The sequence below is a fragment of the Tamandua tetradactyla genome, chromosome 21, assembly GCF_023851605.1.
Source record: "Tamandua tetradactyla isolate mTamTet1 chromosome 21, mTamTet1.pri, whole genome shotgun sequence".
NCBI classification, from domain to species: Eukaryota; Metazoa; Chordata; class Mammalia; order Pilosa; family Myrmecophagidae; genus Tamandua; species Tamandua tetradactyla.
Genome location: NC_135347.1, coordinates 19,489,806 through 19,515,277, shown reverse-complemented (window position 1 = coordinate 19,515,277; position 25,472 = coordinate 19,489,806). Strand labels below are relative to the sequence as shown.

General features: G+C 35.3%; 2 protein-coding genes across 3 annotated transcripts in view; one reads left to right on the top strand and one right to left on the bottom strand.

The window, feature by feature from the left end:
* Positions 1-25,472, top strand: part of SLC25A46 (solute carrier family 25 member 46) — a 198,499-nt gene that overhangs the window by 11,472 nt on the left and 161,555 nt on the right. The gene's annotated exons all lie outside the window — the stretch shown is intronic.
* TMEM232 (transmembrane protein 232) overlaps positions 1-25,472 on the bottom strand; it is a 341,832-nt gene that overhangs the window by 213,261 nt on the left and 103,099 nt on the right. For both annotated transcript variants that reach the window (XM_077139001.1, XM_077139002.1), the window contains exons 10-11: positions 12,271-12,394; positions 10,988-11,243 (exon numbers count right to left, since the gene is read on the bottom strand). In XM_077139001.1, coding sequence (XP_076995116.1) covers positions 10,988-11,243; positions 12,271-12,394 — 380 coding nt within the window. The remainder of the gene's footprint in view (positions 1-10,987; positions 11,244-12,270; positions 12,395-25,472) is intronic.

The following is a 25,472-nucleotide window of genomic DNA, read 5'->3' as shown; positions in this document are numbered from 1 at the left end:
GACAAACAACAAATCACAAGTATCTTTTTGCCTGAAACACTGCATGAATTAGAAAAAGAAAATAAAACAAAACTAGTCTTACAAATGTCACCTTCTATTTATCATGGTCAGATGCCAACCGATTTCTCAATACAAAAAGGGAAGACTGCCAAAGTTCCTTTCTATAAATCAAATAGAAACTATGCATATGTCATTAAAATATGTTTTTGGTTCTGGATTTTGCCTACTATACAGAACCTGGAAAAAGTGCCACATCCTATATATAGCAACAACAACAAAACAGCCATAATCTACAAAATCATAATTTTCTTGAAACCAGCAGAGACTGAGGTCATTAGGAAACTGACTAACCTGAAATGTGAAATGGCAGGCATTTCCCAGAATAGACAGGACACGAACACTGGCTAACCTGTGGAAGAGTACAGCAGGAAAATGCTACTGCATGCAAGCTATTAATAATTCAATTTTTTTAAACAAATTACTAAAAGCTCAGTGTGGAATTAAGTGAGAGTACAGATGCACTAGGAGTGCAGGCCAGCCAGTCTCTGACAACTACCCATTTTCAAACCTCTATTCTAAAGATGAAAACTACAGTGAGTGAGAAGAAAAACATACTGAGTGGGATTAATCACAGATTAGACATTGCAGAAGAAAGAACAGAAGAAAAGAACAGTAAAACTAAGACATAACAAGAGAAACAAAAAACAAATAAAAAGGACATCTAGGAAAACTTTTAGTACCTATTATATTAGTAATTGAAGTTCCCCAAAGTTTGGGGAAGTAGGATAGAGAGGGGCTACAGAAAAAAAAAAAAAACATTTGAAGACAAAAATTTCATTCAAATTTGATGCAAACTATAATTTCACAGATCCATGAAGCTCAATAAACCTGAGACACATGAAACATCAAGAAAACTACACTAAAGTACATCATAATCAAATTGATTAAAACCAGTGACAAAGAAAATCTTAAAACAGGGAAAACAAAGCCTGCTACATAAAGAGGTACAACAAAAGGATGGCAGCAGATTTCTCTTAGAAACAATGCAAGCAAGAAGAGTAGAGCAACATATTCACAGTAAAATAAAAAAAAAAATCTGTCAACTAAGAATACTATATTCAGCAAAAATATCTTTCAAAAATGAAAGTAAATACTTTTCAGATATAAAAACTGAAAGTATTCACCAGAAGCTTAGCCACTTTACAAAAAATGTTAAAGAAAGTCTTTCAAACAGAAGGAAAATGATCCCAGATAGAAATATGGATCCACACAAATGAACAAAGAGCAGCAGACATAGTAACTACATTTGTTAACAAATAAGGGTTTTTTATTATTAAAAATCTCTTCATCAAATAAACAAAAAAGAAAAATAAATTAAAAACTGTCATTAAAGAAGATATATAGATACAAAATGAGCACATGAAAAGATAATCATAATCATTAATCATCAGGAAAATGAAAATTAAATCCACAACGTCGGACCATAATACCCCTACTGCAATGGTTTAAATTAAAAAGACATTGTATCGAGTTTTGGCAAGGATGTGGAGAAACAGGATCTCCTATACACTGCTACTTGAACTATAAAATGATACCATCACTTTGGAAAACAACTTTGCAATTTCTTAAAATGATAAACATACACCTACCATATGAGCCAGTCATTCCCCTCCTAGGAACTTACTAACAGAAATGAAAGCACATGTCCAGACAGAGACCATAAGCATGAATGCTCACAAGGCTTTAGTCGTAATAGCCAAAATCAAGAAACAACCTAACACCTGTCAAAGGTGAGTGGACAGACAGACTGAGGGGCATTTATTCAATAGTATATCACCGAGCAGTTTAAAGGAATAACTCGTTTATACGCACTAAAACATGGATGGCATTTCAAGATAATTATACTGAGTAAAAGAAGTCAGACCACAAAATCATTTATGTTATTGATTGCATTTCTCTAAAATTCTGGAAAATACAAACTACTCTGGGATGACGGAAAGCAAGTCAGGTTACCTGTCAATAGTGTCAGCAGATTGTAGGGAGGAAAAGGAAGGAGGGATTACAAAGGGGCAGGCGGAAACTTTGGGGGTGACATATATTTTCATTATCTTCATTGTATTGATGATTTCAAGGGTGTATTCTTATATCAAAACTTTTCAAATTGTACTCTTTAAACATGGACAGTGCATTTTATGTCAGTTATACATCAATAAATCTGTTTTAAAATCTAAAATAGAAAAATATACTTAAAGGATGCACCTGCCTAACTTGCTTTTACGTATATGATGTGTAAATAGAACACATTGTATTTACATATATAATGTGATACAACACTTTTAGATTTGTCAGCATACAGAATTGGAAATTATGAGGATTGCTTAATTCCATTGCTAACACACGTGTGGATTATTAAAGGAGAGAAATACTTTCCGTGTATGAAAATAAACCTTATTATTGAATCTTTTTCTGAATAACCTTCACCTACGTAAGAATTACACTGGAGTTTTAATACAGTATCATTAAAAGTGTCATTTGGTTCTAAGATTCCAATTAACATTCATTTACTTTCTAAAAAGGAATTATTGCTCTGTGCTAATGTTTTTTTTTTCAAGTTAAAATGAATCAAAATGAAGCATGCAGAGTTATTTTACAAACATGACATATATTTCATTTCCTCCTGTCATTTAATTTTTCCTTTCAGAGACAACCCTGGATAGAAAAGTACTTGGGTCCCATGTTTTCTCACATCATCTTATAACATTGGAATAAATAATTATAAATTCACAAAAAGAAACCGATATAACAAACTTCAAGTCAACTTCAGAAGCTAATTCTAAACCATGGTGAAGATACATTTTTCATGGGCACAGAAAAATTACCACAGGAACTGGATAGTAAGCAAGGAGATGGGAGATGATAACAGGCTGGAAGGTGAAAAGAACTAATATGGTTATCTTCAAATATTTGAAGTGCTCACCTGTGAAAAAAAGGATTAGACTTCATTGTCTCCAGGAGGCAAAACATGAGCCAAGGTTTAAAGATATGGAAGTAAGATTTCAGTTTCATATCAGGGAGAGCCTTTCACAGTTTCCAAAATGAAATGACCTGCTTTGGGAGATGTGAAATTCCACATCTGATGCCTTTCAAGCAGAATCCAACTATTTAAGTTGTGCATATGTTACCACAATAAAAGCTTTAAAAAAACAACAACATTTAATTGTACAATACAAAGAGTGACATCTAATGTAGACTACAGACTATAATTAATATGACTGGTTCAATTGTAACAAAGTTACCACACTAATGCAAATTGTTATGTAATAGGGAAAACTGAGTGTGTGAGGGGGGTGATTTGGGAATTATGTACTTTCCACATGATTTTTCCGTAAACGTACAACTGCTCTAATTTTTTTAAAATGCACATATACAAAAGAGCAGTACATATTTTTTATAAACACATAAAACAAAAGGTATACATTATATACATTGGTATTGCTGCCTATGTGGAGACAGGAGTGAGAGTAGAGAATGGTAATGAATTTACAACTAAATAAACCAAAGGACCATATAAAAATTTGTACACAAATGTTCATAGCAGCATTATTCACAATCACAGGTGGAAGCAACCCAAATATCTATGAATCGATGAATGGATAAACAAAACTTGACATACTCATACAAAGGACTACTATTTGGCAATAAATAAGAATAAAGTTCTGATCCATGCTACGATGTCTGTGAACCTTGAAAACAGTGAAAGAAGTCAGTCACAAAAAAGCTGCATATTGTGTGATTCCATTTATATGAAATAGGCAAATCCACAGAGACAGAAAGTAACGTTGGGGTTGTCCAGGGCAGGGGGACTAGAGTAAAACATGGAGTGCCTGTGGGGTGGTGAGAATGTTCTAAACTTAGATTGTGGTGATGGCAGTACAACTCTGTAAATATACTAAAAATCATTGATTTATATTCTTTGGGTGAATTTTATGGCATGCAGACACCTCAATAAAGACTATATATATATATATATATATATATATATATATATATAAGGTTTTATCACTGTTGAAACAAAAACAGGAAGAGAGAAGCCAGAATTTCAAATTTAAAAGGCAAACACCAAGTTATATCTCCTTTGTAAAGCTATATATGTCATCTGATACAAACAAAGAATAGCTGGATATATATATATATATATATATATATATATATATATATATGCCTGCAACAAGTAAGAGAAGTATTTTCCTCTAAGAAGAGGACTTGACAGTTTAATTTATAGGCTAGATTTTCTCAAACTGTAATGTAGGAATTGGTTTAATAATGCAGACTCCTGGACTCCACTTTTAGAATGTCTGATCAAAAGTTCTGGAACAGGGCCCTGAATTTGCATTGTAAATAAGGACCCCAGATGACACAGTCTGACTGACAGAATTTCTCAAAGTCATTTTTTTTTCACATCCTTCAACATGCAGTGAATAATTCTAAAAAAATCATTGGAAGGTTCAAGTAACCTAGTTAATTCAGGGGAGCTAGGTCATTCTCAGTACAAACTCCGAAACTAGACTGCTTGGATTAAGTCTCATATCTACCATTTACTAAGTATATCTCCTTAAACACCTTGAACATAAAGGTGCTTCAGTTCTCTCAACTATAAAATGAGGATAATATTACTTTTCACACGTATTATGATTAATTAGTTAGCTGATGCATGTTAAAAGCTTAAAGCAGTGTTTGACATGCGGTAAATGATCGATCAATGTTATCTATTGTCTTCTATGTTCCACAGGACAAAGTTTTTCTTAAAACCAGAATTTCAAAAGAAATCAAACAAAAATTTTATGCATTTAAATAAGTTCATTTTTATCACCTCCCCTCAAATTTTCCCAGCTCCAAAGCATCTCTTCTAGAGAACTTGCTGCAAAAATTCGTGCTTTAAATAAGGGTTGGGCGGGCCGCGGTGGCTCAGCGGGCAAAGTGCTTGCCTGCTATGCCGGAGGACCTCGGTTCGATTCCCGGCCCCAGCCCATGTAACAAAAACGGAGAAACAGAATACAATAAAACAAGAAAATGTTTAAAAATGTTTCCCTTTCTTCCTTCCTTCCTTCCTTCTATCCTTCCTTCCTTCTCTCTGTCTTTCCTTTAAAAAAAAAAAAAAAAAAAAAAAATAAGGGTTGATTCAGGCACCTGAACATATGCGAACCTGCCTAAAGCTCAACTCCCCCTGGAAGAGTGCAGGACAGTTCCAAGCAGAAGGATGACTCTTTGAATCTCAAACAAATGTTAAAGGCATAGTTGGTATCTGTAAGCATAAAATAAAAATTTCTATTCAATCAAATATACCAAAAAACAGCGCTTTAATTACTGGCCAAAAACCTCATTCTTGAAACAATACATATCTGACTCTATAAAAAGCTTGTCTGACACAAAATATCAGGGTGAAAAACAGCCAGGGTCAGTTGTCATCCATTCCTCCAGAATCAAGTCATTCTACACCAGATAATATCATTAGGAAATTATCCTCTTGGATGGACATCATTATTTTAGTTTCCTATAAAAATGTCTTCACAAAAATATGATTTAAATTGTTTCTGTATAATGAAAGCTTATATAAAATGGTTCATAAGAATAATGCTTGACTCTCATAAAAATACATTGGGTTTTTGCTTTGCTTTATTTTTCACTGTCATTTTAATCTTCATATATAAATAAAACAAGGATCTCTAGGATTCATGGTATATACAGCAATAAATTTCAGAAAAACGATCCTTCACGATTAACTGATGTTTATTTCCTTACAATAATAAATTAATACTTACATTAACAACTATTAACAATTATCAAACCTCTACTATGCACTACTTGCTATGTTAAATGTTTATGTTTCCATCACTTTCTCACAAAAAACCTATAATATGCATTGTAGTTATCATAATTAACAGGAAAAGAAAGCAAGTCATATCAAGATTAAATATTTTGGCCTGATTCCAAGATACAAGTGACAAAATTAAATATAGGTCTCTGTGAGTTCAGAACTGGCTTTTTCACTCTAAACAAAAGAATTACTTACTTGAAGGGTAAAATTATGAGAGAAAAAAATCATTTTCAATTAATTAAAGCAGAAGGTTCAGGTTCCTTATATCTATCACTTTCCAAAAAGAAAAATCCTTTTAATTATGTTGAAAAGCTCTTAATATGATACTAATTTTGGAACCATCTATTTTTCTGTGATCTTACGAAAGTGGAGAACATTGCCAATGGCCATACATATTGGATAAGCCAGACAAAATCATTTACCTTATGTAGAAAGAAATAAGTCCATGATATTACAAGGAAGCAAGTTGTAACACACCACATCAATGGAGTTTTTAAACCTCTGCATTCAATGATGAAATATTTGACAATGCAATTCTCCACTGGTGTGTCAACTAATGGCTTTTCATGGTGCTGACTGATACTGGCAAGACAAAGATCCAGTAGAAACACAAGGAGGAGATCAAAACTTTATACCAGAGGAGTAACATTTTAGAATTCTGACCAAGATGAAGAAAAGTACACAACACAAACTTCCTATATCTTTATCAAAACTTTATCAAGTTATCATCAGATAACTTGTTTTAATAAAATCTCCCAGAATAATACCCAAAGATTTTCTAAGTATTGAGAATTTCAAAACATACTGTATCATCAATAAGGCAGATATCACTGATATTTAACACTGGTCATTAAATAAGTTTGGTGTCATAGGAAATGTCTTTTGACACTGAAGACACTTTTGGTATGTCTATGCTCTATATTGCAGATCAAATGCTTAAAGCGTTCCAAGCTAGAAACATCCATTTGCCCACTAAAGGTGAGAAATACTGAGAAAATACTGGTTAACCATTTCATTGCCAAGTTAAAGGACACTGGTGAAAGCAAATGAGCTGCCCATTGTCCCTGCACCACTTGTGAATGTACAAAGGGCACCTCCTTCCAGAACTTAGTCTATCAGAGATTGCCTTTTACCTCTATATCAATAATGCCATTTAAAGAATAGAATATTGACATACTGTGCTCTGTAGAGAAGATTCTTTGATCCATGACATTGCTTGGTAGTTGGTTCCATAAGATTCAGAAACTACTCCAGGACTTATTTAATAACTAATAGTTAAACATAAACATCAACTTTAATGAGATTGCTGCTTAGAGTACAGATATCTAGATGACTATACCATATAGACACACTTGAAAATATTCAGAATTTGCTGCTCTGGGATGTCATGCTTTTCTCTTGGCATCAAATTCAAACCAAGCGCAATGGATAGAGGTGGCTAAAGGATAAACTGACTGAGAAGCAGAATGGTGAACTGTGGTGTGTACATATGGTGGAATACTGTGTGGCTACAGAAAGGAATGAAGCTGTGAGGCATGCAATGAGATGAATGAAACTTGGGGACATGATGTGGTGCAAAATAAGTGAGAAACAAGAGGGCAAATATTGAATGGTCTCTTTTAGAGAATACTTAAAAAGAAAACTGGGGCCTAGATTGTAAGCTGTTACAGCAGTCACATTTAGTCCAGAACTGTAAATGTTATTTCTAGATTTTGAGATGCTGTGCTATGTACGCATAACCTAGTATCTCCCTGGAACTTTGGTTACCTGTGTGACACCTAAAACTCAGAGTTGGAGTTCTGCAGCTCTGAAAGTCAGCATTGCTACATACAACATCTGTTAAAGAAATCAAAAAAAGAGATCAGGTTTCAAATAGAGATAAAAACGAAGCGGACTGGATTGGGACTAAGGTAAGTCAGAATTCGGGGCAAAGGATAAAATTATCTGTATTTTAGAATTTCGCTTACTGTATGAGACCAAAGTCAGAGAGGTTTATTTTGTTCCAAACCTACATTTTCTGTAGCACATAACTTAGCTCAACCTCTTTGGATAGCTCATTTAAATAACCCAAACATATGGAGCACAGACTGGGAATGAGGGCTTGTAATCCTGCATAGCTTCAGGTAATACGCAGATACATCCCATAAAATGTTGGACAGATAATTAAAAAATACTGGTAAAGTCCCTTGAGGAATGGGAGAAAAAATATGGACCCATTAAGTTTTACCACCAGGGAAACTCCGAATACTGTCTCAAACACTAGGGACTCCCAAGTCAATAGGTCAAGCCCTTGATCTTGAGGCTTGCTCTTCTGAAGCTTATTTCTGGAGCAGAAAAGCTTAGCCTACCTATAGCTATGCCTACGAGTTACTTCCAGAGAACCTCTTTCATTGCTGAGATGTGGCCTCTTTCTCTCTAAACCCAACTCTGCAGTGAAATCATTACTCTCTCCCCTGTGTGGGACATGACATCCAGGGATGAAAGTCTTCCCGGCAATGTGGGACGTAACTCCCAGGGATGAGTCTGGCCCTGGCACTGTGGGATCAACAACACCTTACTGAACAAAGGGGAAAAAATGTAACAAAATAAGGTATCAGTGGCTAAGAGACTTCAAATAGTCAAGAAGCTGTTCTGGAGGCCACTCTTATGCAAGTTTCAGCTAGATATTGCTATTTGCCATGGTTCGCCAGACCCCAAGCAAAAGCTTTCTTGATGACCCCAAAGAACACCTAGGTCTCTGAGATTCTACGAAAGTTTGACTCACTAATTACTTTCCAAAATACTACAACCTCCAGAGAGGTTTGTAGGCCAGACGAATCCTAACACCCAGAGTTACCAGCCTCTCCAAGAATACCAACTAGTTCCATTCCCCATCCCATACTATCGACACCCCTTTCCAGAAAGAAAAAGTTAGAATGGGAATAGCCCCAATACTCCTAAAGATTGGGAGAAGGATCAAAGGAGAAAGAAGAGTTATAACAGAGTAGATAGGATCTAACAAGTGAGTGTGACTGCTGAATCATTATATTGAGATTTCTTTTAGTCTCCAGTGTCTGGGAGCAGCTAGAAGGAAAAACCTAAAATTGTGAAACTATAACCCATACCAAAGTCTGAAATCTGTTCTATAACTACTTGTTACAATGTACTTGGAAATGTATTGCTTTTTTGTATGTACTTTATATTTCACAATAAAAAATGTAAAAAAAAAAAAAAAGAACATGGGGGAATAAATTTTGGATGTGAAAAAAAATTCAAACCAAGCAGAACAGGTGTGCCTTCTCAGATTCATAAAGATGAAAAAGCAGTGACAAAGGCAAACGATATGCTTGGCAAGTTTAAATTCATGACTAGCTTGCTACACTTGTGACACTACTCAGATTGAAGAAAGCTCACATAAATATCAATGGGATTCTTAAAAGATCTGCTGTTGACATCATTATGGAGAAAGAGAACAGTATTTGAACTAGAAATATTCAAACTCAGGAGACTAAGCAATATAAAGCTTTAGATGATAAGCCAAAAGACGAAATCTCTTCCAAGAACTCACCCAAATTCTGTGTGATCCAAATAAAGACTTTCAGGATTTAAAAAACTTAAACAACAACAAAAAAATGAATGCAATGAAATCATCAACTGGCTGGGTAAAAATCAGACTGCTAAGGAGTAAGAAACATGTGAGTATCAGCAGATAGGTTCAAACCCATTATCATGAGATTATGCCAGGTCTTGGGAGGCATGCACACAGGGATGTCAAGTAGATTCTGGAAGCCAAGATCCTTCCCTGGAGGAGTCTCCTCTGGACCCACCAGGGAAGCTGTTAGGGAAAGAGGCCAGAAAGAACTAACTCGACATAGGCAGTCAAGAAGGCCTGAAACTTTAGATGACTTTGTGTAGTGGCAGCTTAAAATTCATGTTTGAGCTGCAATATAGGAAGTTTTCTGACCATTCTAAATAGTTCAAAATGTCAACAGAAAAATAAATGAATACCCCTTTACTATATCAATATATATCAATACTATAAATATGAAAGAAATGCAATTTATGTCCGGAGGAACAAAGATCTGCTTAACATAAGCATCAGTAAAAGCTGAAAATAATCTTGAAAAGTTGGAAAAGGTCAAGCAAATTGAACTCAGATACAATAGGTTCCAAATCTATTAATTAAACCAAAATTTTATTGAAAATAATTTAAAATATAGTGAGTAAACTTTGAGCAAAATAATATCCGCTGCTAAATTCCTACTATTTAAAATTATATTCAAGCACAATTTACCCAAATCAATGGGTAACCATTTTAAAGAAAGACTGTTTCTTGTCTATTTCCATACCTTCAATATCTGGTAATTATACTTGAAATTCAGTGATTTATTTCATTACATCATAAATACTCCATGATTAATTTTCCACCTATTATGTGCTATATGAATAGAAACAAAATTCAGACATCATTCTCCTCTATCAATCATATCACAGTTTAATGGAGGTGAGAATCATATATACAACAGACTATAATAATATATAAAAGGCAATGATTTTCATAATAGACCTAAAAAGAAGGTTCTATTCAATCTAAGAAGATTCCTTTGAATTGATACTGTCTCCATAGTACCCTTGTAAAAAGGGTATTTTTAAAATAAATTAGCCCCTAAAACACAATAACAAGCAAAATGATTTTTATTCTTAAGCCACATTTTGATAGAGTGTAAGATGTCAAGTGTGAAGAAAGGACCACAATATTTGAGTGATGATCACAGAGAAATACTCTAGACAGAAAGAGAACAAGAGGGAAACAGTACATGCCTAGAGATAAAGGGGAAGGAAAGAAGAGAAGCCTTTATAGGGAATAGAATGAAATACAGAGGATATAAACTTTATACATATTTCACAAGTTTTCCAAAGATCGTATCTTATTTATAAGGAACATAAGTTGATTTATGATTGATTACAAATTTCATATTATAAAATATACATTCTGAAACTTTTAGGAAGTCCTATGGAATTTAAAATGGTCTCTCACTCTGAAAATTTAACTTTTTTAAAAAAGGCTTTTACTTTATATAAATAGGGACATTTAAAAAATATTACTGATCAAGTCGAAAACAATTTACTTACAATTATCTGATATTTTTGAAGAGAAGTATGCTAGAAGACCTAAAATACTTGTTTCCTTTAATTCTGGTTGCTCTTCTGATGTGGTATCTGTAGGGAAAATATTTTTCCTTGGACTTTTACAGACACAAAAACCAATAAAAGCAGTTTTTCGCAAGTTGGAAGTAGCCGCATATAAGCAGATTCCTGCAAGAATTGTTGCATATAAGTAGACTATATTCCAGACCCAGGAAAAATCATCATCCTTGCAACTTTCTTCCTAAAATGAGAAAATAGCTGCTAAATAATCAAAGTATGTTCTGTCATAATTAAGAACTATATATGTTACTTAAGAAATCTCTTCAATTTTTATGGCGTTGTTAAAAGAACAAAATAAACTAATATTCCTAAAATGTACTCATTAAAACATAGTTTTCCCATGGGTAGATTGCATAAAAGTCTGTGAACAGATTAAAGAATATACATAGATAATAGGTATATAAAATCAACTTTCAAGTTTTCTAGTAATCAATAGATGTAAATTAATCTGATGAGGTGCTATTTTCCAAATCACATTGTCAAATAATCTGTTTGACTGATAAAGCTCAATTTTAGTGTGAGGTTCGTCACACTTTTTTTTCTTTTTGCATGGGCAGGCACCGGGAATCGAACCCAGGTCTCCAGCATGGCAGTGAGAACTCTGCCTGCTGAGCCACCGTGGCCTACCCAGGTACTTCATACATTTTTCACAGGAATATAAAAAAGAGTAATATCTTCTGGAGAGGAACTGAATATTTCTCTAAAAGCCTTTAAAGACAGTTCATGGTCTTTCATACAGTAATTTGATTTCATGAATCTATTCTAAGAAAATAATCAGAAATGCAGGTAAAGATTTAAACATCATTTGTAATTAACTGAACATTCAGAAACAAACTAAATTTCACAAATGAAGAAATGGTTAAATAAATTATCTAACCCATGTTAAAATATACACATTAGAAGGTTTAATGACAATGAAAAACTTTAATGATATAATGTAAATTTTTTAAAAGGAGAAACTAAATCATGCATATGGTCTACAATTTACAAATAAAACATTAAGCCCCTCTTTACATATGTAGTGACAAATGGTGAATCATCTTTTCTTTTTAAAAATCTACTTTGTAAAATGTACTTTTACATTCAATTAAATTATTACAAAGTTATGCATATTATGTCATAACACATTACATACAATTTAAAGTGACAAAAACAAATTTTGTTTCCATACAAGTTTCTTTTCACAGCTAAATTGCCAATGCTGTTACCTGATTCTGAACAGACATAACACTTGAAATAAAATTCCTCATTAGATCCATTAAAGCTTTCAAGCAGGCCATGTTTAATTTGGCAGCCTCCCCAAGGACAAACAAAGCCAGAGCTGAATTCAACCTGGAAAATTGATGAACAAAATGACAATGACTTTAATGGAAAATAATAATAATCAATTTTTTAAAACGGAGTGGAAAAATAAAGGCATAGACTAGAGGAAATGAGTGTCCTGGATAACCAAATACAATATTCAATAAAAAATAGTAAAACTTGAATATGATAGAAGTCTACAGGAAAGATCCCACATCTTGGCAAGATGTTTGAATTCAGAGTAGTGCTCTGACAAAGCTCTAAGAGCAATACTACTACAAATGATTGAACTTCTTCATAGATCCTGTATGGCAAGCCATCAAGGGCTCTAGTTCTACAGAATGTTTCCAAAATCTCACAGTAGGCTGTGATATAACTTTTCGCAATTGATTTCAAGTGGTGAATTTCAAAAAGTATTTTCTTCTGAAAGAGAGAACAGATAAAAAGTGGTCTTCCTAAATATTCCAAAAGTTCAATACTTTTTTAAAAATGCATTCCTCAAAATAAAATTAATATTTCACAATGAATAAAAGACTGTCAAGATATTTTTCAAAATATCATACAGTAACTGGGAAATCATGCAAGATTTTGTTAGCCATAAATGTACATACATTGTAACGGTTTTAGGAAACTACATATTTAGAGCTATTTTTACCCAATTAAAAGATATAGTTCGAAAGAGGATGATGAGAATACAAATGCAAAATTATCTCTTATTTGAACTGCTTATTGCCATGATTTACAGGCCATTAATAAATTAAAGAGTCAAAATATTTTACAAGTATAGTTGAATTTCAAAATTGTGATATTTCAGGCCAGTAAGTCAAGATCATCATGATTTTCAAAGTGAAACACTTCTGATCATGGGGAAAATAAAAACAATTATTCATATTTGAATAGGGTTTTAATGATTTCAATGGACTCCCCCCAAAATTATCTCATTTGAACTTCCTGACATTTAAGACCTTTATTAAAACATGTATTTTTTAATGAGGAAATTGAGGCATAAATAGATTTGGGAGGTTTTTTCCAAGTTCATGTTTTAGGTTAATTAATTATAATTGAAGTATTCTTCTACCTGTGGATAGTTCTTTCTTTTTGCAATTTAGCTTTTTCCCAACCAGTATTTAAGTACATCAATATTTAATCTTAGTGTGACAGACATTACCTACTGCCTGCCTAACATCATTTCTCTCCTTCCTTTCTAAAGAACTTCAATTTTGTTCAAAATGACAAAACGATCAGTTAAAATTGCCTCTCCAGATGGAAATGTTCTGTATCTTGAGTAGCGATTACACTGGTGTATACATTTTTTCAGAGGCTTTAGATATGTCCACATAAAGTGGGTGAATTTTATTGCATATATACTATACCTCAATAAATTTTATTTTTTTAAAAAATGCCTCAACAGACCCTCTTAAAACTTGGATAGCCATATAAAGTAGGTTCAGGCAATGAGATGTGATAGAACCATATTTTTGAAAAGCTTAGAGGTAGGCTAATATTTTTCTGATCAAGAAAAGAGATTAAGTTAAGATAGCAGGTGCTTTTTCTTCTTTGCTCACCCCCTTCCTACTGCTTGGAATGCATACTAATACCAAACGGGAGACAGCCCTTGCTACTAAACTGAGAATGGCAGAAAAAAACTGAAAGGCACATGGAACTTTATGATTTCCTTAAGCATCTGCATTAGCACTGCACCACTTGTTAGGTGTAATAAATAAATACATATCTGGTAATGGCAGGTGAGTTTCTGTTACATGCATAAGAACTGAACCCTAACTGATACACGTAATATGATGTTTAAAACCATGGATTTTAGAGTCAGGAAAAAAATGGATGGGAAACTTACCTCTGCCACAAATTAGTCATATGACCTAAGACAATTCTTAACCTATCTCAGCCTCAATGTACACATCTATAAAGTAAACATAGCAAAACCTACTTTTTAAAGACTATTTTGAGATTTAAATGAAATACTCTGTGTAAATGACTAGGTTCAAAATGTTGAATTAAATTGAATGAGTAAAATACTATCCCTTCAAAGTTAAAGAACCAAGTTCAATAACTTTTTTTTTCTATAAATTCCTAAAGTGACTGAAGGAACAGGTCCAGATATACTTCCGAAATAAGCAATAAGTCATTCCCCAGAGTACTTCACAGTAAGGCCAAATATAGGGGAGGATGGTCTTATAGTTCATAAAACTTCTTTTCCCCAGAACATAACTCATGGTCATAAGGTTTTGGTCTTCAGTTCTCTTTTAAGCCTAGAAAATTGTATCTAACCTAGGGCACCCTCACTGAAAAATGGATAGAAAAAGATCCATCAGTGTCAGTTACCCATGGTGTAAGAATGCTGTCACCAGAAATACACCATTTTTTTTCAGTGCTGCTCATAGTAATTTTCTATAAGTGTAGAAAATTAGAAGAGAAACATAGATACTTGCTAAAATTAGAAGAGAAACATAGATACAAATGGGGTTTGTTAAAAATCAAAACATGTAGAAAGAGAGAATTCAAGTTGGATTTGCCTAGAAATTATAACACTAACACGGCACTAGATTCTTTTTGACTCATTATGTTACACAAAATAGCAATTACCAGTACATTGACTTGGTTTTACAATACCAAAAAATTAAACACTTACAGAATAATTTATTTTTATAATGTACTTCCCCGGTAATTGTGTAAATAAAGAAACTGAGGCAGAGGTTTAGTGACTTATCTAAAATAACACAGTTACTTGATTATTTTTAGTTTTTTGATAGCATTTTTAATTTTTCAACATTAATTTAAAGCACTATTTACAGCTAAACAGTACCAGGTCCTGGACTGGATTTCAGCTAGCCTGACTCCCAGCCTGTGTTTCTTCTGTATCAGTATAAATCAACTAAAATTAACAACCAGTGACTACGTAAAACGTAGTGGGCATACTTTGTATATAAAGAGTTAAGAAAACATAGTCAGTCAAGGTAGTAACCATGTAAGACAGTTTGCCTAAATTCTCTTTAATCCTCCTTAATCCTCTACATTTACTTCCTCAATGGCAAGACTTATTTCAAAATATGGAATTAAAAATGCTTCTAAATAGCAAGTCTTTATACAGCTTGTCCCAAATTTCCAATAAATATTTTAGGAAACATTGATGATGTCAAAAGTCCACAACAACTGTAAAAACCAAGAATGAAAGAGAAGACTCTAAGAGGAGCATATTATATGGTATTTCTGAAAACCATAAAATTGATGGGGCTAGATTAAGAAAAGCAATAAAGAATGCCCACATGCCACCAAACACAAAAGCCTTCCCCCCCCCCAAAAGAAACTAAAAAGAAAAGTTTTTTTTTTTAAAGGAAAATAAACCTATCTCTACTGTCTGTCGTGTTTTTCACAGAATCAGAAAGAGTGCAGACAATCCCTTACTATGTGGTGCTGGCTATAATGTATTTTCTCCTATCAGGTAAAATATCAAAGAGAAGGGAGAGTATAGGAAGGTCCCTGATAGTAATGTATCTTGTGTATTGTTGTTTTTAACAACTCTGTTACGCATACTGAAAACACAGCCTGTTATTTAAAAATATCAATCTTTGATAGATTTTTTTCTAGTTCTGGGAAAATTAAAATGGAAAGGAAGGGGTAAGCCCTCCATGAGACCAGTGGAAAAAATAAATTATAGCAAGAACTAAAGAGGATATCAGCATGAATATTCAGAGAATATCGTATCTCTGAAAAAAAGATTTTTTACAGGTACCAGAAGGTGTTTTTTATAAGTTTTAAATTACAAAACTATAATTCAAATTCATAGTTAAGAACATTAACTGTAGAAGTGACAACTGTAGAAGAAGAGAAATTCTTATGTAGTTTAGAAGAAAGCTGTATCTAATGGTGCTGTCTTCGTTTCCAGGCTGCTACGACAAATACCACAGAATGGATTGGCTTAACCAATGACAATTTATTGAGTCATGATTTCGGAGGGCAGAAGTCCAAATCAAAGAGTTGACTAGAAGGCTTGCTTCCTCCTGAGGCAGTAGAGTTTGTTCTGGCTGGCTCACAATCTCTGAGAACCCTTGGGTTTCCTGTCACATGGTAATGTTTTCTTCTGAGGGAACTGGCTCCGACTCCTCCTTGTAGCTTTCTCTTATTATGTCTAAGTTTCTTCTGCTTATAAGGATTCCAATAAACAGATGAAGGCTCACCCTCATTCGGCTGTGTCATCCCCTACTAAAACAGCATCTTCGAGGGATCCCATTGATAATAGGCTCACAACCTCAAGAATGTAGACTAGACCAAGAAGGTGTGTTTTTAGGGTACATAATTCAACCTACCACAGGTGGCAAACTAAGATCCATGTGTTTCCTTGCTCTGCTATCTAATTCCTATTGAAACAAAGAAATAAACAGAAAGCCATGAAAAAAAAATCTGTAGTACTACAAAAGAAATTAACTTTAAAGAATTTAAATAAGAAAATGGAATCCAATGGAAGAAAAACCTTTTCAATGGCAAGAAGCCCAAAACTTCATCCAGGCATCCGTGAGAATTATATGGGTTTCCCACCATAATGTAAGAAAAACCCTAAGCACAGAATGACAGGAGTTGGGGACACATGTGAACTGTGAGAAGTCAACTGAAGGCTTCCAGGAAATGTGGACCCCTCACCACAGCACACTTAGTGGGGATGCTCCCTAGGCAAAGCAGAAGACTTTCCTCAATAGCCTCCAAAGATGGTCTATGGGATAAAAGAGGATTTTAGGTATACCCTGGATATCATATTATAAAAATGACCCAAAAAATTTCCAGACTCAAATTTAAAAAGATAAAAGAAGCAGACTGGCTTTGAACAATTAACAGCACAGCAGCATTTGGAATCTTGAAGGGAGAACAACAACAACAACAAAAAACTGGGAGCACAGAAGTTGATTACTAGAAAAAATATACATTATATTTTTTAGGGGAAAAATAAATTCTAACAAAATGTTATATCTTGCCAAGAGAAGGCAACAATAATTATTCTTAGATAATCAAAGTTTCTGAAAATATATTACCTACATCTTTACTTAGAAATGTATGCAAATCAACCAAAAAATGAATAATATTTTAACAATTTAAGAATGACAAATTCTTGTATCAAATGGTTGGCAGTGATTGGGAAAAAAATAGGTAAATTTTAATATCAAAATTATTTTATAAATATGGTTACAAAATAAATATAATGCATACATAATTATATAAAGAAGATAATAGGCATTTTAAATAATTTAAACATAATCTCAGAAACTCAAGGTTATATTAACAGAGTAGGAAAAGGAGGGGACTAAAAAAATCATTTCAGTCTTCATTGTACATGGAGAAGAGGGCAGTCAGGATTTCATTTTTAACTCGGGCCACTCAAGAAAACTAGTATTAAGATATTTACTGGGCGGTGTGATGGTGGCTCAGTGACAGAATTCTTGCCCTGCCATGCCAGAGACCCGGGTTTGAGTCTTGGTGCCTGCCCATTCAAAAAAAAAAATGCTTACTTGCCTGATTTTTCACTTAGAACAGGTGAATTACATGAAAATCTAGCTTTTAGCATGTCTGCAAAACAGGTTATCTCTGTCCCTTAGGTGTTAGTCTGCAAGCTGCCAAAATATGATATACCAGAACTGGAATGGCTTTTTAAAAATGGTAATTTAATAAGTTACAAGTTTACAGTTCTAAGCCTGTGGAAATGTCCAAACTAAGGCATCCAGGGAAAAATACTTTAATTCAAGGAAGGTCGATGCGTCTGCAACACCTGTGTCAGCTGGGAAGGTACACTGGTCCATTGCTCCTGGGCTCACTGCTTTCAGCCTCGGTTTCTGTGGAGGTTGCCCATTTTGCTTCTTTGGGGCTGGTTTTCATTACTTAGCTTCCCTTGACTCTCTCCAGGTTCTGGCTCGCTTAACAACTCACGGCAATGTCTGCTGGGCTCCAAGCATCTCCAAACATTCGTGGCTCTTTTCTCCATGTGTCTGCATCTGTGTCAGCTCTACTGTGAATTTCCTTCTTGCTCTGAGGCATGTCATTTCTTTTGTTCTGTTGTTTCTCTAGGCTCTGACATTTCTGAGGTTTCTCCAACATGTTTCCTCTTTTAAAGGATTCCAGTAAACTAATCAAGACCCACCTGGATTGGGTGGTGTCTTATCTTCCTTTAATCAAAGGTTAATATCCACAATTGGTGCATCACATCTCTATGTAGATAATGTGATCAAAAGATTCCAACCTACATTATTAAATCAGGATTAAGAGAAATGGTTGTTCCCACAAGAACAGGTCAGGATTAAAACATGGCTTTTCTGAGGTACATGCTTTCAAACTGGCACACCCTGCTTACATGATTTTAAACTTGGAAACCTGCCATGTTGTTTTCAGGGATTTGCAATATTAAAAGGTACAAAGAAAATGGAGAATAGACAAGAATGAGTTTATACACCTTGCCTATCTTAAGAAGTGGCATACCAGCCAAGTATGGAGAAGTACATGGGAATAGATAATGGATCTTGGAACACCAGAGAAATTATTGAAAAACTAAAGGAGGGATAGAAGATCAGACAAGCAATGGGTGCTGTTTCATCAGGAGAGAATGGATTTATTCCAACTAACCCTATCAAGTACTTCTTTGGGTGGATGGTAATTAATCCCAGTGGCAGGATCTTTCACTCGTTTTCCTTCTTGTTCTTACAATATTATGACAAATTAGGAGAGATGACACTGGGGCTGCAGCACCATGTCATTTTAAAAAAGCCCTTACTAAATAACTTTGAACCGCACAAATGTATAGTAAAATTTGTATTGCAACCCTGGTATGAGTGTGTAGGACAGATTATTGAGGAGAAAGATTTAAAGCAAAGAGGCCAGTTAAGAAGTTATCAGGAGATCCGCCATCTTATCCTTCTCTTTCTACTCCTGCTCTGGCGGCTCTCCAACCACCACCGTGCCCTCTTTCTACCTTCACCGGCTCCTCCGCCACCGGCCTCGACAGCCTTGCCACCCTCACCTTTCCTCCTCCAGAACAGCTACTGGGGGAGTGGAGACGATACAGAGCAGCTCCCGGAGCCACGACGGAGATCAAAGGACGGCGTACCCCATCCTGGAACGGCTGACTGTCTGGGAGAACCAGCTCCGGTGAGATCGCCAAGGGGTGCGGGCTTTCCCGGGCGGGACGGCAAGCGGCCAGAGTCCCTCCCTTCCTCCTTCCCAGGCCAGCTGGCAGAATTGGGCAGGCGGTCCCCTCGGGCCATGGCGGCTGGCGCCCCCACCACGCGAGACCCCCCGGACAAACTGAGAGAGTTGGGTCAGAAATCCCCAGACCACGGAGAATGGTGACTGGGGGGTCCCTTCCAAACACGGGACTCCCTGGTCTGGCTGGGAACAGTGCACTCTCCCGGGCTGTGGCAGCTGGCGCCCTCCTGCCACGTTTGGCGCCCCGGGCCGAATAGGAAATTAGGTCAGGCGCTCTCCCGGGCTGTGGCGGCCGGCGACCCTCCGCGCGTTCGGACCTCCAGGCTGGCTGCCACTCTTCCAAGCCGCTTCGGCTGCCGAACCTCCCCCAAGGCGAGTTTTCCAAAGTTAAAGGACCCACAGCAACTTTTACTGGTGGAACCCGTAGACAAACGTGTGCCACGAGCACCACCTACTGGGCAGGATAAGAAAAACAGAACCCAGAGATTTCACAGAAAAATCTTTCAACCTGTGGGGTCCAACACCCAGGGAAATCTGCTAAATGCCCAGATGCCAGCAGCAGAAGATAACGGATCACGCTCAGCAAATTGAAAATATGGCCCAGTCAAAGGAGCAAACCAATAGTTCAAATGAGATACAGGAGCTGAAACAACTAATGCTGAATATACGAACAGAAATGGAAAACCTCTTCAAAAACGAAATCGATGAATTGAGGGAGGACATGAAGAAGACATGGGCTGAACAAAAAGAAGAAATAGAAAAACTGAAAAAACAAATCACAGAGCTTATGGAAGTGAAGGATAAAGTAGAAAAGATGGAAAAAACAATGGATACCTACAATGATAGATTTAAAGAGACAGAAGATAGAATTAGTGATTTGGAGGATGGAGCATCTGAATTCCAAAAAGAAACAGAAACTATCCGGAAAAGAATGGAAAAATTTGAACAGGGTATCAGGGAACTCAAGGACAATATGAACCGCACAAATATACGTGTTGTGGGTGTCCCAGAAGGAGAAGAGAAGGGAAAAGGAGGAGAAAAACTAATGGAAGACATTATCACTGAAAATTTCCCAACTCTTATGAAAGACCTAAAATTACAGACCCAAGAAGTGCAGCGCACCCCAAAGAGATTAGACCCAAATAGGCGTTCTCCAAGACACTTACTAGTTAGAATGTCAGAGGTCAAAGAGAAAGAGAGGATCTTGAAAGCAGCGAGAGAAAAGCAATCCATCACATACAAGGGAAACCCAATAAGGCTATGCGTAGATTTCTCAGCAGAAACCATGGAAGCTAGAAGACAGTGGGATGATATATTTAAGTTACTAAAAGAGAAAAACTGCCAACCAAGACTCCTATATCCAGCAAAATTGTCCTTCAAAAATGAGGGACAAATTAAAACATTCTCAGACAAAAAGTCACTGAGAGAATTTGTGACCAAGAGACCAGCTCTGCAAGAAATACTAAAGGGAGCACTAGAGTCAGATACGAAAAGACAGAAGAGAGAGGTATGGAGAAGAGTGTAGAAAGAAGGAAAATCAGATATGATATATATAATACAAAAGGCAAAATGGTAGAGGAAAATATTATCCAAACAGTAATAACTCTAAATGTCAATGGACTGAATTCCCCAATCAAAAGACATAGACTGGCAGAATGGATTAAAAAACAGGATCCTTCTATATGCTATCTACAGGAAACACATCTTAGACCCAAAGATAAACATAGGTTGAAAGTGAAAGGATGGGAAAAGATATTTCATGCAAATAACAACCAGAAAAGAGCAGGAGTAGCTATGCTAATATCCAACAAATTAGACTTCAAATGTAAAACAGTTAAAAGAGACAAAGAAGGACACTATATACTAATAAAAGGAACAATTAAACAAGAAGACATAACAATCATAAATATTTATGCAATGAACCAGAATGCCCCAAAATACGTGAGGAATACACTGCAAACACTGAAAAGGGAAATAGACACATATACCATAATAGTTGGAGACTTAAATTCACCACTCTCATCAATGGACAGAACATCTAGACAGAGGATCAAAAAAGAAATACAGAATCTGAATATTACTATAAATGAGCTATACTTAACAGACATTTATAGGACATTACATCCCACAACAGCAGGATACACCTTTTTTTCAAGTGCTCAAAGATAGACCATATGTTGGGTCACAAAGCAAGTCTTAAAAAATTTAAAAAGATTGAAATTATGCACAACACTTTCTCGGATCATAAAGGAATGAAGTTGGAAATCAATAATAGGCGGAGTGCCAGAAAATTCACAAATACATGGAGGCTCAACAACACACTCTTAAACAACAAGTGGGTCAAAGAAGAAATTGCTAGAGAAATTAGTAAATACCTAGAGGCAAATGAAAATGAAAACACAACATATCAAAACTTATGGGACGCAGCAAAGGCAGTGCTAAGAGGGAAATTTATTGCCCTAAATGCCTTTATCAGAAAAGAAGAAAAGGCAAAAATGCAGGAATTAACTGTCCACTTGGAAGAACTGGAGAAAGAACAGCAAACTAATCCCAAAGCAAGCAAAAGGAAAGAAATAACAAAGATTAGAGCAGAAATAAATGAAATTGAAAACAATAGAGAAAATCAATAAGACCAGAAGTTGGTTCTATGAGAAAATCAATAAGATTGATGGGCCCTTAGCAAGATTGACAAAAAGAAGAAGAGAGAGGATGCAAATAAATAAGATCAGAAATGGAAGAGGAGACATAACTACTGACCCCACAGAAATAAAGGAGGTAATAACAGGATACTATGAACAACTTTACGCTAATAAATACAACAATTTAGATGAAATGGACGGGTTCCTGGAAAGACATGAACAACCAACTTTGACTCAAGAAGAAATAGATGACCTCAACAAACCAGTCACAAGTAAAGAAATTGAATTAGTCATTCAAAAGCTTCCTAAAAAGAAAAGTCCAGGACCAGACGGCTTCACATGTGAATTCTATCAAACATTCCAGAAAGAATTAGTACCAACTCTCCTCAAACTCTTCAAAAAAATCGAAGTGGAGGGAAAGCTACCTAATTCATTCTATGAAGCCAACATCACCCTCATACCAAAGCCAGGCAAAGATATTACAAAAAAAGAAAACTACAGACCAATCTCTCTAATGAATATAGATGCAAAAATCCTCAATAAAATTCTAGCAAATCGTATCCAACAACACATTAAAAGAATTATACATCATGACCAAGTAGGATTCATCCCAGGTATGCAAGGATGGTTCAACATAAGAAAATCAATTAATGTAATACACCATATCAACAAATCAAAGGAGAAAAATCACATGATCATCTCAATTGATGCAGAGAAGGCATTTGACAAGATTCAACATCCTTTCCTGTTGAAAACACTTCAAAGGATAGGAATACAAGGGAACTTCCTTAAAATGATAGAGAGAACATATGAAAAACCCACAGCTAATATCATCCTCCATGGGGAAAAATTGAAAACTTTCCCCCTAAGATCAGGAACAAGACAAGGATGTCCATTATCACCACTATTATTCAACATCGTGTTGGAGGTTCTAGCCAGAGCAATTAAACAAGAAAAAGAAATACAAGGCATCAAAATTGGAAAGGAAGAAGTAAAACTATCACTGTTTGCAGACGATATGATACTATAAGTCGAAAACCCGGAAAAATCCACAACAAAACTACTAGAGCTAATAAATGAGTACAGCAAAGTGGCAGGTTACAAGATCAACATTCAAAAATCTGTAGCATTTTTATACACAAGTAATGAACAAGCTGAGGGGGAAATCAAGAAACGAATCCCATTTACAATTGCAACTAAAAGAATAAAATACCTAGGAATAAATTTAACTAAAGAGACAAAAATCCTATATAAAGAAAACTACAAAAAACTGCTAAAAGAAATCACAGAAGACCTAAATAGATGGAAGGGCATACCGTGTTCATGGATTGGAAGACTAAATATAGTTAAGATGTCAATCCTACCTAAATTGATCTACAGATTCAATGCAATACCAATCAAAATCCCAACAACTTATTTTTCAGAAATAGAAAAACCAATAAGCAAATTTATCTGGAAGGGCAGGGTGCCCCGAATTGCAAAAAACATCTTGAAAAAAAATGAAGCTGGAGGTCTCGCGCTGCCGGACTTTAAGGCATATTATGAAGCCACAGTGGTCAAAACAGCATGGTATTGGCATAAAGATAGATATATCGACCAATGGAATCGAATAGAGTGCTCAGATATAGACCCTCTCATCTATGGACATTTGATCTTTGATAAGGCAGTCAAGCCAACTCACCTAGGACAGAACAGTCTCTTCAATAAATAGTGCCTAGAGAACTGGATATCCATATGCAAAAGAATGAAAGAAGACCCATATCTCACACCCTATACAAAAGTTAATTCAAAATGGATCAAAGATCTAAACATTAGGTCTAAGACCATAAAACAGTTAGAGGAAAATGTAGGGAGATATCTTACGAAACTTACAATTGGAGGTGGTTTTATGGACCTTAAACTAAAGCAAGAGCACTGAAGAAGGAAATAAATAAATGGGAGCTCCTCAAAATTAAACACTTTTGTGCATCAAAGAACTTCATCAAGAAAGTAGAAAGACAGCCTACACAATGGGAGATAATATTTGGAAATGACATATCAGATAAAGGTCTAGTATCCAGAATTTATAAAGAGATTGTTCAACTCAACAACAAAAAGACAGCCAACCCAATTACAAAATGGGAAAAAGACTTGAACAGACACCTACCAGAAGAGGAAATACAAATGGCCAAAAGGCACATGGAGAGATGCTCAATGTCCCTGGCCATTAGAGAAATGCAAATCAAAACCACAATGAGATATCATCTCACACCCACCAGAATGGCCATTATCAACAAAACAGAAAATGACAAGTGCTGGAGAGGATGCGGAGAAAGAGGCACACTTATCCACTGTTGGTGGGAATGTCAAATGGTGCAACCACTGGAAGGCAGTTTGGCGGTTCCTCAAAAAGCTGAATATAGAATTGCCATACGACCCAGCAATACCATTGCTGGGTATCTACTCAAAGGACTTAAGGGCAAAGACACAAACAGACATTTGCACACCAATGTTTATAGCAGCGTTATTTACATTTGCAAAGAGATGGAAACAGCCAAAATGTCCATCAACAGAAGAATGGCTAAACAAACTGTGGTATATACATACGATGGAATATTATGCAGCTTTAAGGCAGGATAAACTTATGAAGCATGTGATAACATGGATGGACCTAGAGAACATTATGCTGAGTGAGTCTAGCCAAAAACTAAAGGACAAATACTGTATGGTCCCACTGATGTGAACGGACATTCGAGAATAAACTTGGAATATGTCATTGGTAACAGAGTCCAGCAGGAGGTAGATACAGGGTAAGATAATGGGTAATTGGAGCTGAAGAGATACAGACTGTGCAACAGGACTAGATACAAAAACTCAAAAATGGACAGCACAATAATACCTAATTGTAAAGTAATCATGTTAAAACACTGAATGAAGCTGCATCTGAGCTATAGGCTTTGTTTGTTTGTTTTTGTTTGTTTGTTTTTGTTTTTTACTATTATTATTACTTTTATTTCTTTTCTCTATATTAACATTCTATATCTTTGTCTGGTGTGTCGCTAGTTCTTCTAAACCGATGCAAATGTACTAAGAAATGATGATCATGCATCTATGTGATGATGTTAAGAATTACTGATTGCATATGTATAATGGTATGATTTCTAAATGTTGGGTTATTTTCTTTTTTTTTCTGTTAATTAATAAAAATAAATAAATAAAAAAAATAATAAAAATTAAAAAACCTGGAGCTAGGAACATCCAGAACCTAGAGTGAGGAATACAAATAAATGCCT